This window comes from Abramis brama (assembly GCF_963993115.1).
Source record: "Abramis brama genome assembly, chromosome: 16".
Lineage (NCBI taxonomy): Eukaryota > Metazoa > Chordata > Actinopteri > Cypriniformes > Leuciscidae > Abramis > Abramis brama.
In genome coordinates, this window is record NC_139978.1 from 17,502,443 (window position 1) to 17,519,825 (window position 17,383).

Below are 17,383 nucleotides of genomic sequence, written 5' to 3' on the forward strand. Positions count from 1 at the left end.
AAACTCAGCAAAGGATGAACACAGACAGAATGAGAGCGACCATCAATCATTGTTGAAGGGATAGTTCACCCAAAAAAGAAAACTCGGTAATCATTTACTCACCCTCAACTCAAGTTGACGTACTTTATTGAGTGGAGCACAAAAGGAGATATTAAGAAGAATGTCCAAGCTGCTTTTTTTCCATGCAATCAAAGCGGATGGGGACCAGGGACAGCCGTGAAACCATTGACTTTTATTGTAAAACAGCTTGGACATGCCGTTATACAAGTACTTTTTGTGATACACGCATACAGTCAAACAGTATGGATTTGGAACTGCGTTAGATGGATAATACTAAAATCTTCATTTTTGGGTGAAATAATTCCATTAAAATCTTTTTAGGTCACAGAGCTTTTAGCTGCTCGACAAAGAGTCCCTGCACTGATCTACAGACCCTCTTTTTATCAGTCTCCAGGAGCACCAAAGACAGAAATCCCTTCTAATCCTGTAGTATCTCATCTAAACGCTACGATTTCTGTCTTACTTGAGCACATCAACTCAGAATTAGGGGCCGTTACACTGTTCGAGTTTTTGCGAGTTTTTCTATGTAAACATGCATGTTTGACTGCGTTTGACGGTCTCATAAAAATGTGGCGCTCATGTTTCAAGAAGTTAACCTTTCTAAAAAGCGTCTCTAAATGTTGGGTTTTTATTTTATTCCATTGGCCTTGCGTTTGCATATATAAAGTCACCATTAAATCAAAATGGAAAATTCAAAATTTGTATGGAATATTGCAGTATTTATTGTATTTTGGTCAAATTCATGTGCCCTCGCACATCTTTAAACAAAATAACTTCCCCTCCCTCTTGCAGTGAGATCTCTTCTCTGATGATGTGTTTACTGGCGTGAGGGCGGGACAACCTGTCACTCACATGACATCACATCAATAGAAAACCACAACCATACAACGATCCAATCAATTCCCAATGGACAAAATCAAGTCCAGCCCTACAAGAAGCAGTTTCACTCAGATGTATACGCCACAATATAAGGAAGAAAAGGCTATTGAAACTTCCGTCCATGCTGACTTTAAATGCGAAAACACATTCTGTGTGGATGGCCCCTTACTGTGTTAACACCTTGAGAATATGTACACTTATTTGTAGTCTTCTAAAAACTAAAGAACAGTTAAGGAACAGTACATCCATTCAAAAACCATAGGCTGTTTCTTTAAATTATTTTTAGTGAACAGCAACTAAATTTCAGTCTGTTCATCAAACAAAGGTATCATATGACTGTAGAAAACTTGGAATATAGATGCGGCCACTAAAATAAAACAAAAAACAACAGCATATGGGTTTGAAATGACATGAGGGGGAGTAAATGATGATTTTTGGGTGAACTATTCCTTTAAGCACTGAAAACAAGAGCAAAATGTCACCATCAATCAGGTTTTGTCATTTGCTTCACCCCTTCAGGTAAATCAAAAACAGAAGTGAAGCATCATGTCAATCAGCCAGACAAAGCACAGCCACGGAGCTTCGCATGATCAGTCACGGCTCTGTACATGAAAGGGTGTGTGCAAACAACACAGCATGTTCAACAGCGCAGATTACTGCCCGACATCATCCCCAGAAGCTCTTCTGACCTGTTAAAAGTACACAGTGACAAAACCTAGCAATCTTCTTTCCATTTGTGACAGGTGAGGTTACAGGGGATAAAGGGTAGAGGAGGAATTTTCCATGCTGCTATTAAAGAGGAGTGCAGGGAAGAGGAAGGTTAGAATAATCTAACCTTCAGAGGATGAATAAACTGTACTGTGTGTGAAATATGTTATGGTTATCTGATCATCAAATGTTAGTGAATATCTCTATGATTATTGCTAATGGGACAAAGCATCTAATACAAATCTAAAGTGTCTCATTTGTATGTCTGAAATAGATTATCTTTTTACTTTTTACTTAAATAGCTTAATCATTTTAACAGCTAAATATTTAATTTATTTATTTACTTATTCTCTCACTCATTTGCTCGCTCACTCACTCACACACTCACTAATTCACTCACTCATTCACTCGCACTCACACTCGCTCACTCACTCACTCACTCACTCACTCACTCACTCACTCACTCACTCACTCACTCACTCACTCACTCGCTCGCTCGCTCACTCACCCACTCATTCACTCGCTCACTCACTCACTCACTCACTCACAAATTCACTCACTCAGTCATTTACTTGCTCACACACTCGTTCACTCACTCACTCACTCACTCACTCGCTCACTCACCCACCCACCCACTCACTCACTCACTCACTCACTCACTCGCTCACTCACTCACCCGCTCACTCACTCACTCGCTCACTCACTCACCCGCTCACTCACTCACCCGCTCACTCACTCATTCACTCGCGCTCACACACACACACACACACACACACACACACACACACACTCGCTCACTCACTCACTCACTCACCCACTCACTCATCCGCTCGCTCACTCACCCACTCATTCACTCACTCATTCGCTCACTCACTCACCCACTCACTCACTCGCTCGCTCACTCACCCACTCACTCATTCGCTCGCTCACTCACCAACTCACTCATTCGCTGGCTCACTCACTCACTCACTAATTCACTCACCTGCTCACTCACACTCACAAATTCACTCACTCACCCGCTCACTCACACACACACACTCGCTTGCTCACTCATTCACTTACTCGCTTACTCGATCACTCACTCGCTCGCTCACTCACACTCGCTTGCTCGCTCATTCATTCACTCATTCATTCATTGATTGATTCATGTATTATTTTTGGTTTGTGACCATTAATTCATTTATTTATTTACCCCCCACCCCCAAACAGCTATGTAATAAAAACAAACTGTTATCTTTATTAAAATGCTTCAGTATGTTAAAAGTATTTTATCCAAAATGTATTGTTGACATAATTGCAAAATAAACCCCCTCAAGATCCTTTAATGATTACACTTTTCCAGCTTATTTTGCTAATAATAAGACATCTGCATAAAAACTAGACAGATATTACCATAGAATACAAATTTTATTTTATTGGTTTAGACTCAACTAAAGCAATAAAATATTGTGATGCTACTAGATTAGTTGGTTCCTTTTTTTTTTGTATATCAAGGCTGATAGTTTCAACATATTTCACACTTTGTACATTCAGCAAAACTGTCACCTTATAACTTAAATGAAAACATAATTGCATATTTTTTAAAACAATATTAAGTGTGTGTATCTCACATTCAAAAGAAGAGCTGGGTTAGTTTACTTCGTGAGGGGAGGGTGTAATTGTGCATAACTGTTGTGTCATGCACAAATGCATTCCACAGTGCCTTAGCTGGCCGACCATTCAGATCACATACGGCATCCAGATCAGCTGTTAGTATTCAGTCAAAAGGTCAACATTCAGTTAGTGCTGGCTTCTGTAAAGTCTTTAGATATACCTGATGAATGAAAAATATGGAAGGTGGCAGGGACAGGGAAGGGGCAGGAGAGGGTTAGACGTTAGGGGAGGGTTAGGGCGCTCCAGGACTCACAGATCCACACTTTGAGGGTGTACGACAGCTCTAAAAGGTAAAAAAAAAAACAATCCTGTGATGCCATAAAAGAGTACAAAGGGAGAAAAAAAGGTTTGAAAACATAGATGAAAGTGGAGGTCATGATTTAAATCGCCCTTAAACATGGCCAGCTGGGTTTCCTGAAACATGAGCTTGTATACTGACACAATTCACTCTATATAAAGGACTATAACATTTTCACTTTGCCACCATTGAGCTTGACGACTCAACATATATGAAGGCTAATCAAGTAACCAGTGAGAAAAATATCCACATCGTACTTTTTTATTTCTTGATCCTAAATTATAACACTTTAATCTTAGGTTGAAATGGCTTAATATGGTGAATCTCACGAAATGTATAATTTCATCCAAAAATCTAAAGGAAAAAAATGTATAATTGTATTTTTCATAAATACATATCCTATTTTAGGGTCATATATAGTTAATATTATTTGTGACATTATTTTTTACGCAAAGACCAAACTCTGGATGGATGGATGGATGGATAGAGATAGATAAATAATTTTTTACAATGCAAAACTAAATAACTGTAGATTTTTTTTTTTCAAATGGATGGATGGATAGATAGATAGAAAATATTTTTTTACAATGCAAAACTGAAGAACTGTAGAAAAAAAAAGGCTTGATTTTTTTTTTCAATAAACTTTTTCCTTTTGATTATGGGATTTAAACGGATGCGTCTGGCTGGTTCTCACCTTCAGCACCTGCTCTAGGTTCTCCAGTTTGCCTTGGAGCTCAGTCCTCTCCAACAGAGCGCAATCTCTCTCCACTGTCACAGTGTACAGAGCCTCCTGCAGCTGTTCATATTCACTTTTCACCTGAGAGAGAGAGAAAGAGAGAGAGAGAGAGAGAGAGAGAGAGAGAGAGAGAGAGAGAGAGAGAGAGATTAATCAAGAATGTCTACAGGCTTACACTGTTTCCCCTCTGACCTCAGTTAGAAAGGTGAAAGGTCATTAAATCCTGCACAAAAAAAAACAAAAAAAAAACAGTTCTAGGCCCTGTTCCACCCTTATATTCCAGCTCTCTCTTTAGGCTACATTTAATAAAAAAATTCAAGTGTGATTTTACAAGGGGAAAACAAAAAAGATGATTTATTTCATTTATTTCATACCAACTACTGAAGGTGAGAGTTTAAGATAGTAGCTGTGAGCATCAATCTGCAGTGGTTGTCTTTGGATCTGCAGTGGGGTAGAGGAAGATCATGTATGAATAACACCATTTGGACGCATGTGGCCACAATGCTAATAGGTGAAATCGTTCAACAATCTACCAACCTCCAGCATACGATACTCTTATAAACATCAGGGTCTGAGAGGGCAGCTCTAGACGCTCGTATCCTAACCAGCACATCTGCTCCAATGTTATTTCAGTTTAAGTATATAACCACAGCTGTAAAGTACTACTATTTCACCAACAGCCAGATACAGATACAAGATAGAAGATACAATTTAATCAAAAAAACCTAAACTAAAATAAAACATTTTTAATTTAAATTATTGTATTTATTTTTAATATATTTTTTGTTAAAAAAAGTTGGATAAAAACAGTATTAATATTACCAAAATATATATATTTTTTCATATTTCAACATATTTTTCAGAAGTAGTTTGTGGAAAATGTTTGAAATGAGAAAAGATAACTTTGTACACCTTTAAAATTAAAATGCACATCAATGATGTAAAGTACATCAATAATGACTATCTTAAAATATTATATCACAATAATATAATTCTATAAAAATATAATACACAATATGATAATAATAATATTACATCTCCACTGATACATCATATGAAAGGGTTTCTTCAAATAATTACATTTTGCTATTAAATACTTTGATCATTTGAAAATGATATTTTCTGTTTGTCTTCATTCACTTTTTAATGCGATAAATGGAGCATGTGTAGTCAGCACTGAGCTCTGGGGTGAGAGTCGTGTATTTAGAGACCGAGAGCAGAGGGGTTGACGTCCTGTATCGATCTTGGCGTCAGTCATGATAAAAAGCTGAGCTGACAGAGTCAGAGGTAGTACACACTCCACGCCTGTCCAATCTGACACTCATCTCTTATCTGCAACCTGAACCACACACACGTACTGAAACTGCAATTACAGCTGAATATGCTTGTTCTAGAGGAAATGTGTTTGACCTATTACACTTGTATAGTTGTTTCTTATGACATTCAACCGGCATGTCGTTGGATAGTCATAGTGGTGTTGGGCAAAAGACACTCAAGTACAAATTAAACAGAACATGATATCTAAACTGGCCATATTTTTATGTCTATTTTTGTGTCAGATTATGATGGAGTAAAAAAAAAGTTTTTATAATCTTTCATGAAAATGCAATATTTTTGTTCACCCTTGAAACAACTTAATTTTATTCTTGGATAACCAAAGCATGTGGGCAGGTTTTTTTCTAGTATAGTATATTGTAGTTGTTCTATTTGTCTCAGGGCTGCCTTGCTTTATTACAGAAGACTGAAAGTCATGTGTGTAATGATTGCAGTCAGCTTGAATGGCATTTGTTTTATAATATTAGGTTGACTAAAATTGGAAAATCACATTGCTTCAGTGATATTTTTTCTTCTAGACCTAATAAACTGTCTACTGTAGTCAAATAAGAAATGTAACACAAAACAGTAAGCTACTGTACTCAAATCTGTGCATATAACGAATCGAAAATTGATTCAAAATCGAGAATAGATTTTTAATCGAACTGTGACCTCAAGAATCATTTTGAATCGAATCGTGAGGTACCAAAAGATTTCCATCCCTAAGTTTAATTTCAAAATATAAGTGTGTATGTATTTCCAACAACCTCTCTGTCCACCAATGCGTCTCCAAAAAAGGTTGAAGACCCTACAGTAATGCTGAGCCAGTAACAGACTGGATTGACAAGCTGTGTAGATGGAGCAGCTGCCATCTTGATGACTTCAATTCTGAGAGCTGGGACAGAGCTGTAGATTCAACGATGTCTCACTCTGAAACAGCTATTTGAGATGGGGGGGGGGGGGGGGGGGCACACAAAATAAGTGATGCATGAAGGACCATTCTTTTCAAGCAAGAGCAGGCTCACATGACTCACACGTCACACCATTACTGCTCTCAGTTTAGCATCGTAACATAAGGAGCTGTTTTGTGCTATAGCCTGCAATGTGGGCCAATATCTCCATCTTATTTTTAACGAAAGAGCACGCGCAGCCATAACTTGAATGCCTCTGGCTTCCAGTGTCATTCACTTCCAGTTATTTTACCTGTAGAAAAACAGTCCGTTATGCTGCTTTATAACGCAAACTTTTAATTGTTGTTATATTTTATATTAATAATTTCCTATAGCGGCTAATGAATCGGAAGTCTCAAACATTCAAAGAAAAGAGCTTACTTCCACGTTGCAAAATAAGGTGGAAAAAATCTTAGTGAAAGTCTTAGTTTTTTTTTTTTACTGGTTCTATTTGATTTTGAAAAATTTAATTTAAAGCAGGGCTCAGTAATTTCGGGATTTCTTCGCTGTATTCTCGCTTTTTGCTCGCAGGTTTCTTTCTAGAGCTCCCCCTACAGTTTCGGAATAGATATTTGACAACACTGTTGTAAAAACTCGTTGGCGATTCTCAGACACCAGAGGCTAGTAGATCAACGACATCAAAGCAGATGGGACATTCTTTAAAACGTCTTCTTCATTCGGGTTCAAACAGCGTGAGGGAGCGCAATAATGACAGCATTTTAGCAGATTTCTTTTGGCCGTAAAGCAATTCGTTACATCGCGAGAGCTGATATCACGCGATACTTCCTGACGCGGCGGCTGGCGGCCCGCCGGCTCAAAGTTGCAAGTGCGGATTTTCCGCTCACGGGCACCAGGGGGGTGCGAAACGACCACCATTCAACCCGAAATAAGTAATATAACCATTCCAGTGACTCCGAAGCTGTTCAGTTAAGGTAAAAAAGTTACTTAGTTCACCTTTAATTGATTGATTAGGTTTCTTAAATGAACTTTATTCTATTGTATAGTTTCGTTTTTCGGCTAAATGAAAACTTCATTTTCGTTGTTTCAGTAAAAAATGAATTCCGGTGCGGTGTATGAATTGTATCTTTATATTAATAGAAAGGAGAGAAAATTTTGTGTCATATCAATGGCCCAAAACCCATTAGAATTAATAAGAAGTTTCGCTTCCCTAACAGCTTCCACACCTCTGAGAAGGTTTTCTGCTAGATGTTGGATCATGGCTGTCAGGATTTACTCTCATTTGCTCCCAAGCTCGCCTATAAGCATTTGAGCTTTGCAAGATAAATGAATACAGCGTACTGCTAGAACTCACAAACCATAAGTTGTGGAAAGTGTTATACTGTAATTCTTTATAAATATCACACACTCACAGTACAAAGACTTTCTGATGATTTCTGAGGATGTTTTTTTCTTTCTCCTTTACCTTCCTCCGTATTTCTATCGCCTCATAGGAACTGCATTCATAAATGTCTAATGAGGGAGCGGGGATCGTGTTTTGCAACAGCGTTTGACAACACACCTACTCGGACGTATCGGACTAGGCCTACCTTCGAACAGCTCAGCAGGAGGACACTGCTCTGCCAGGATCGGGTGCCAAGATGTGCCTCCAACTAAATACTGACACAGACATGACTAAAAGATTAACCATAAGCAGGCTACAGGGGTGCTGATGCTAGCAGGCATAAATCAGAGATAACAGATCACACATGCAGGTGTGAGACAGAACTAGGGGAGACCAGAAAAGTGCACATCAAAAGAAGACCAAAGTAGACGATTATAGTTCAAAGGTGCTGCACTAGAAGACATAACCAATGGAGCCCAGCAAGGCAGCATTTATTTGATCAAAAATACAGTCAAATATTTTTAAACATTATTACAATTCAAAATAACTGTTTTATATTTTAAAATATAATTATTATTTTTATTACATATTTATTTTAAATATAATTATTAAAATGCCAAGCTGAATTTTCAGCACCATTACTCCAGTCTTCAGTGTCACATGATTCTTCAGAAATCATTCTAATATGCTGATTTGCTGCTCAAGAAACATTTCTTACTATCAATGTCGAAAACAGATTTTGATGCTTAATATTTTTTTTTGTGGAAACTGTGATACACTACAATTCAAAAGACATTCATAATGTTACAAAACATTTATATTTCAAATTCTATTTCAATTATTCAATTGATTATTCTATTCATCCAAGAATCCTGAAAATATTTATCATGATTTCCACAAAAATATCCATATATTATATATAAAATAAGTGTTTTTTAACATTAGTAATAATAATAATCATAATTAGAACCTCAAAAATGTGAGCAAATTTTTTTATATTTATAGATCAGCTGTTAATCGAGACCTGGAGTATACTAACGAAACATAACATTTAAATGACACTGGTATTCAGCTTCTTTTTTTTCTTTTTTTTTGTACCTGTGTGGTTTCGGAAGAGTTCAGAAACTGCAGTGTTTGGTAACAAGAACTTAAGTGATATGTAGTGCTGTGTGTGTTGGTAATATAAGTCTGTGTGATGGCAGTTATGGTCCATCAGTGCTGTGACAAACTAGCACTTGTAAACATACTGCTGCTCAAGAATGTACTCTCTGCCAGTTCCAGAGAGCAGCACTTCTTCACATCCACTATTCAGACCCTTGAAGAAAAGTCTCCAATATATGCTAAGTTATGCACAAACATACACGCCAAAAACTGACTTAAAATGTCTTGTTCAACAATGTGTCTTGACTCTTGACGCTGTAATAAAACGGGCCTTCAGGAAATTGCTTTTCCGTGACAACATTCACAAACTCATACAGACCATCATCGCAAGATCAACATCACAAGGGACATTCAACTTCACCATCCAGGAAATTACATTTTTACCCTTTAAGGATCAACACACAGACACAAGCTCTATACAGTAGACACATACAACTGATAGATTAGAAAATACCCCAAAATACATTGACACCAAGAGCTAAAAGGGAGAAGAAATGTGCCCTTTGACTCAGAAAAGCTCCATTGGGGTAATTGGACTGAAGGTCTCGGAACAGGCTTATTGTAATTTACTAAAAGTTTAGCCATAAAAAAAACATTTTCATCACTCGAAACTACAGTGGCGCATTGCTACCACATACATTATTTTTTCCTCTCAATAATGTCGTACGAGTTATGTTATGTCATTTAAACTATATTTTCTTATAATAATGAGATGCTATGTGATTTGGATTAGACCACTCAATTATGATTATTACGATGCCATTTTTTGGATATTTTAAGTTTTAGAGGGATGGACTTGGGGGGGATGGAAATGGAGGAACAGAAATCTCTCAGGTTTCATAAAAAATATCTTATACAGTGAGGAAAATAAGTATTTGAACACCCTGCTATTTTGCAAGTTCTCCCACTTGGGAGGGGTCTGAAATTGTCATTGTAGGTGCATGTCCACTGTGAGAGACATAATCTAAAAAAAAAAAATCCAGAAATCACAATATATGATTTTTGAACTATTTCTTTGTATGATACAGCTGCAAATAAGTATTTGAACACCTGTCTATCAGCTAGAATTCTGACCCTCAAAGACTTGTTAGTCTGCCTTTAAAATGTCCACCTCCACTCCATTTATTATCCTAAATTAGATGCACCTGTTTGAGGTCGTTAGCTGCATAAAGACACCTGTCCACCCCATACAATCAGTAAGAATCCAACTACTAACATGGCCAAGACCAAAGAGCTGTCCAAAGACACTAGAGACAAAATTGTACACCTCCACAAGGCTGGAAAGGGCTACGGGGAAATTGCCAAGCAGCTTGGTGAAAAAAGGTCCACTGTTGGAGCAATCATTAGAAAATGGAAGAAGCTAAACATGACTGTCAATCTCCCTCGGACTGGGGCTCCATGCAAGATCTCACCTCGTGGGGTCTCAATGATCCTAAGAAAGGTGAGAAATCAGCCCAGAACTACACGGGAGGAGCTGGTCAATGACCTGAAAAGAGCTGGGACCACCGTTTCCAAGGTTACTGTTGGTAATACACTAAGACGTCATGGTTTGAAATCATGCATGGCACGGAAGGTTCCCCTGCTTAAACCAGCACATGTCAAGGCCCGTCTTAAGTTTGCCAATGACCATTTGGATGATCCAGAGGAGTCATGGGAGAAAGTCATGTGGTCAGATGAGACCAAAATAGAACTTTTTGGTCATAATTCCACTAACCGTGTTTGGAGGAAGAAGAATGAGGGGGTGGTAGCATGATGCTTTGGGGGTGTTTTTCTGCACATGGGACAGGGCGACTGCACTGTATTAAGGAGAGGATGACCGGGGTCATGTATTGCGAGATTTTGGGGAACAACCTCCTTCCCTCAGTTAGAGCATTGAAGATGGGTCGAGGCTGGGTCTTCCAACATGACAATGACCCGAAGCACACAGCCAGGATAACCAAGGAGTGGCTCTGTAAGAAGCATATCAAGGTTCTGGCGTGGCCTAGCCAGTCTCCAGACCTAAACCCAATAGAGAATCTTTGGAGGGAGCTCAAACTCCGTGTTTCTCAGCGACAGCCCAGAAACCTGACTGATCTAGAGAAGATCTGTGTGGAGGAGTGGGCCAAAATCCCTCCTGCAGTGTGTGCAAACCTGGTGAAAAACTACAGGAAACGTTTGACCTCTGTAATTGCAAACAAAGGCTACTGTACCAAATATTAACATTGATTTTCTCAGGTGTTCAAATACTTATTTGCAGCTGTATCATACAAATAAATAGTTAAAAAATCATACATTGTGATTTCTGGATTTTTTTTGTAGATTATGTCTCTCACAGTGGACATGCACCTACGATGACAATTTCAGACCCCTCCATGATTTCTAAGTGGGAGAACTTGTAAAATAGCAGGGTGTTCAAATACTTATTTTCCTCACTGTAGGTTTGAAACGACATGATGGCAGAATTTACATTTTTGGGTGAATTATACCATATAAGTACAGTAAACTCAGTCAATCATATCATTTACATCACCGATACATATTGTTGCATTTCTTTATAGCGATATCTCGAAATAACAATGTCTCGTTACACCACTAGATGTTATGTTGAGATGTTATGATGATATATTTTCTCGTAATAATGACAAAAAATACCTTCTGCTGAAGCCTGTATCAATGGCAGAAACCATAGCACGGGATTGCTGTGGTTTATTGATTTACAGTTCATCAGACTTCATTTAAACCAGGGGTTCTCAAACTTTTTGGGGCTGTAACGAATGAAGTCCACTGAAGGCAAGTAGTAGTGAGAACCCAAATGCAATTTATTCCAAAACGTGATCAAACATAAAACAAAGGCATGGAACTCAAAACAAGAACATTAATTGACACGACATAACAGGAAACATTCAATACTCGACAAAGACACAGGGCAAACATGAGGGCTAAATACACAAAAGACTAATGACAAGACAAGGGACACATGTGAACAATTAAACAATGACCCAATGACAACATGACACAACCGACAAGGGAACACATGGCAGGATCACATGACTAGAACAGGGGATCACATGACAGACAAGAACATGGAGCAAGAAACAAAACCCACGTGACAGGGGCCATGGACCCCTTAAAAGGTAGAAAATCTTCCAAGGAACCCTCATAATTAGCCTATAATTTTATGGCTACAATTTGGCTAAAGTTAATGTGGGTGGGAGTAATGCACTTTCGTAAATGGTATCCCCATTTGTAAATATGCACTTTTTAATAATAAAGCACAATTTTAGGCTATTTCCTCTCACTCCACAGCAAATCCTTTAAATTGAATGGTTAAACGAGAAAATATATATTTTAAACAACATAACATCTCATTATTATGACATAATTGAGTGGTAAAAAAGAATTTGTAAGTGGCAACAATGCGCCACTGTACAAAACAAAGTAAATAATATCTGAAATAAAATGTAAAAAACGTATTTTATTTCAGCCAGATTCTAGGCAACATTTATCATTTTTGTACAAGTACTAAAATAACTAAAACTTAAATAATTAAACTAAAACTAATAAATAAATAAATAATAAAAACTATATAGACATGGATAAAAAGAAAACTAATAAAAATGACAAAAACACAACAAAATTACTAAAACTAACTAAACTTAAAGTGAAAAAAGAAAATATAAATATAAAATCTAATTTAAAATATTAACAAAAACTATAACACTATATCAATGACACTTAATTAACACTGACTTGGAAATCTAAACCTCACATTATTTAATAAAATGCAGAGCAATTATCTGTGATGGTACTGTATAACTACCCATGCCACTACAGATCTATTTTTAACACATGGAAAGAGACATTTATCAAATGATTAGCTTGATTCATGAAGGAGCAGTTCTCATCTCAGTCAGTTTAAAGTATTAATGGCATTTTCATCAGAGACGTTAAATCTTTTTGCACTTCGATACAGACTCTTTGCCAGTTTGAAAGTACTAACTTCACAACATTCTGACCATTGACAGATACTCAGGGTCCACAATGAGCTTTTGGCCAATGTTGAGTGAATTCAAACATTTATTGGCCACAAATAATTATCACGTTGTTTTATAGAAAAATATATTTACAGCACTGTTCAAAAGTCTGGGATGTGATTTCTTTTATGTCTTTGAAAGAACTCTTATGCTCACCAAGGCTGCATTTAAACAAAAATAAAATATTGTTAAATATTATTAGAATTATTTAGCAACTGAAATATCTTTTTTCTATTTTACTATACTTTAAAATTGAATTTATTCCTGTGATGCAAAGCTCAATTTTCAGCATCATTACTCCAGTCTTCAGTGTTAATGTCCTTCAGAAATCATTCTGATATGCTGATTTACTGCTTAAAAGACATTTCTTATTATTTTCAATGATGATTATAACTGTAACCTTTCAACAAAAATGTTTTATTCGTAATTAGCGCCAATAGGGGGCAGCACTCGTGGACCTTTCCCGATCCCGTCGCCCTCTCTCTCTCCCACTTCGCTTCCTGTCTACATACTGATCTTACTGACCCTACACTTTTGAATGGTATTGTACAAATATTTTTCCTTATGAAAAAATTTTCCTCATGAGTCAAGTATTTGTAACTGTGATTTCTTTACGTTAAAGTCAAACCTTATTCTTACAGTGTTTCTCCTTTAGCATAAACCAAACTCTGCATGACATTTATATCTACACACAAATCTTCCATACTCATACACTGTACATTGATACACCCATTCAGAGATGAACTCATCAATCTCATGAGTGAGTGGGTGGTCACTGCTGTGCTCCTGAGGGGCAGGGGGACTCGCCGGATTGAGTTAGAGGATGCTGAAATGTATGCCGGGCATCCCAAGGCCTCCAGCTTTATAAGGAACAATCCTCCACTTCCATTCAAGTGGCAAAAACACCATTACTGCTCTCCACCAGGGAACAGGTGATGGCGCGAATGGATTACAATGCCATTGTGTGTGTGAGCAAAGTAGACGGCGAGGGTTTGTCACGCAGCCGTAAGCTACAACGAGACCGACTGCTTACCTGTTCATTCTTTGTTGCCTTCTGGGTATCGTTGAACAACCGGAGATTCAGGCGTGCTTTCTCCTGCAGAACATGCTGAAGCTCACTCTCCTGTCAACACACAAACAACACACCAGGTTAGAATCTCAGTTTTGTGGTACAAATGTTCAAGTGTGATTGTGTCTAGCAGAAATATTCACAGGCACACACTGATGAACACACGTTTAGACGGCGGGGTGTATTCCTGGTAAGAACAGAGTGTTTCCAACACAGCTGGTGTTGGTCAATGCATTATTCATCTTGAGGAGAGCAAGACAGGGAGAGAGTGAGAGGAGACAGTAAGAGAGAGACGCTGCGGCCCATCTGTCTTAGAAAGACTGACACTGAGGGTTTGGACTAAAGAGATCAGTAGTCAACAGAAATCATGCAGTCTCCACACAACACACCTAGAATAGAGAGTCCATCACTAAACCTGCATGGCCTAATGGACATCAGAAAAAAAGTTGTTTCAGAGGAAATTATTACATTTTGATGCAATATTATCAAGATTCTGTGGAATTACATGAACCTATAAACTGTTCATGGACTTTATTATAATTTTAAATAATGTTATCTTTGTAATTTATTTCCTTTTTTATAAATGTGCTGATTTTATTTTATTTTTTTACTCTGCACTATTGTTGTAAATGTAATGCAATTATTAACAGTCAAAAGTTTGGAGTCAGTATTTTTTTTAAAGAAATTAATATTTTTATTCAGCAAGGATTTATTAAATTGATCAAAAGTGAAAGTAAAGACTTTTATATTGTTAAAAAATTATTTTCAAATAAATGCTATTTTAAACTGTATTCGTCAAAGGATCCTGAAAAAACTGTTTTGACATCAAATTTCCATATTAGTATAATTTCCAAAAGGATCATGTGAAACAGGACTAGAGTAATGAAAATTCTGTTTTGCCACTACAGAAATAATTTAAATTTTAAAATATGTTAAAATAGAAAACAGTTATTTTAAATTACAATATTACTAATTGTATTACTGTATTTTTTAATAAAAGAAATCCAGTCTTGGTGAGCATAAGAGACTTTCAAAAACATTTAAAAAAACTCTTACTGACCCAAAATATTTGAACAGTAATTCAATTTTGATTTGTTTTATTTGTTACATTACCATTATTTTACTATATTTCACATATTTTTCACTGTTCGTACAATACAAATGTACTGTTCTTGTCGTACCAACGAAGCACACTAAACTGAAATTAAAATAAAATTGAGAGAGACAGACAGAGAGAGAAAGTGAGAAGTACAAATAAGTAATGTTGATGAGGAATTACTCAGGGAAAAGACAAGAGAGGAGAGAGGCACTCAGCACATTAGACAGCATGCTGGTTTTATGACTGAATCATCTGTACACCTTTAAATAGCTCTATGTAATTAGGTTAACTTCTAAAATCATTGGTTAATCTTTAGTGCTGCAGAAAATTTGCATACGCCCCCTAACCAAACCCTCATCCCACACAGTTTCAGATTCTCCCCTCACTGCAAGAGGAAAACTTAATTACACTCCAACAACATCTACGTGGTGCGACGCTAGTGTCGGTTACTCAAGTAATCTTCAAGCAAGAGCCACAAATGTGAGTGTTCATGTATTCACATGCACTTAAGGAGCGTGAAAATATTGTCTTCCTGTTGTGTTTGTTAATGCACTGTGAACTGACATGAACATTTTATTTACTAACATTATCAAAGGTTAATAAATGCTGCAAAAATACACTGTAAAAAATGATTTTTTGGTGAAGTAAATTCTACTGAAAAAAAACAATGTAATTTACATGAAAAAGTTAGTTCAGGCAAGAATTAAAAAAAACGAAGTAAATTCCATATCAGTACTTAATTCAAGCGAGTAGAAATGAAAGCGTAAATATCAACTCAATAAAATTAAGTAAAAATTACTCAGCTTTTCTGATACTAGGGTTCCCATCATGCACTGGACCTTGAATAATTAATGAGGTTAATTTTTCACTGGTTTCCAGCTGTATTTACACTGTTTTATCATTGCTTTTGTTGTCAGGATTAGTAACTTGCCATTTTGTGACATTTCGAGTAAATTTTCTGCTCAAAATGACACATTCAAACACAAAAATGATCCATCAAATGTTACCGTCATTGTGTATTGTCTACCAAGTATTGAGGTCTTTGCATTCACATGATGCTTAACATCTGACATGCTGTAGTATAAATTACTTAGATAATCTAAGTAAAGCACATACTATAAACGACTAGTATAATTCAATATTATTGTTTGAGTGAAATGTAATGCAAAGGAAATTTCAACTAAATCGATATTAATCAACCTTTTACTAGCCAAGTTAAAATTACTTATTTTTTGTGTTACTTTCACTTAACTAGGTTAAGTAAAGTTTACTTAATTCCATATTCCAAGTAAATTTAACTTAAAGATTTCTAATTAAAGCTACTGATGAATATGTTTAGGTTTTTACTTGGCAAATCTTTGTAAATTTACTAGCATTTTCTGAGTGAAAAAAGTTGCCTAGCTTTTTTCAATCCTACTCCAAATTTTTTTCAGTGTATATTGAGTTTGTATGGTTTTTCAGTAACAAGGTTTAATTTGTTAACATTAGGTAATGCATTAAATGAACTAACAATGAGTAAATATATTTTTTTACATCATTTTGTAGCGACTGGACAGATCAGACAAACAATTAATTGTTATATTTAATAAATCATCCACTTGGGAGTCGCAAGACTCCCCCTCAAGACAAGCAAAGGTCCAAGCAGACTCCGAGACGTCTGACCTCAATAACTGTTTTTCATCTGTCGGCCAGTGCGAGTTAGGGCTAACAACGTGCCAGGCGGGGCCAATAGCCTCGGACCTCAAGCACTGAGCCCAAAATCAAGTTGCGTTTCCAATGTCGGGCCAGTAGCCCAGCAGCGCTACCGTAACACACCTCCATAGAACGACGTCACACAACCTCACCATTTCACCAGTTTACTGAAAACTAGCTGAATCGCAAAATGAGCATGACAGAAGTTAACGTTTGGTCTTTAATTAAAAGACTTAAGATTCAAGCATCGATATTTGACCATGTTTTACAATATTAATTTGTGTCATAAGTGCACACCAGTCATGTTGAATCAAACTGGTGTTTATCATTTCACATAAAAAGAGAACACATACCTATTCAGTTGCACCTGCTATTCTATTAAACTCTATTAAAGGTTAACTCTCGCCAA

At 36.8% G+C, this 17,383-nt stretch overlaps 1 protein-coding gene across 1 annotated transcript in view; it reads right to left on the bottom strand.

Moving 5' to 3' along the window:
- rimbp2b (RIMS binding protein 2b) overlaps window positions 1–17,383 on the bottom strand; it is a 148,328-nt gene that overhangs the window by 56,432 nt on the left and 74,513 nt on the right. Inside the window, exons 6-7 of the mRNA XM_084086743.1 lie at window positions 14,148–14,237; window positions 4,293–4,415 (exon numbers count right to left, since the gene is read on the bottom strand). Coding sequence (XP_083942869.1) covers window positions 4,293–4,415; window positions 14,148–14,237 — 213 coding nt within the window. The remainder of the gene's footprint in view (window positions 1–4,292; window positions 4,416–14,147; window positions 14,238–17,383) is intronic.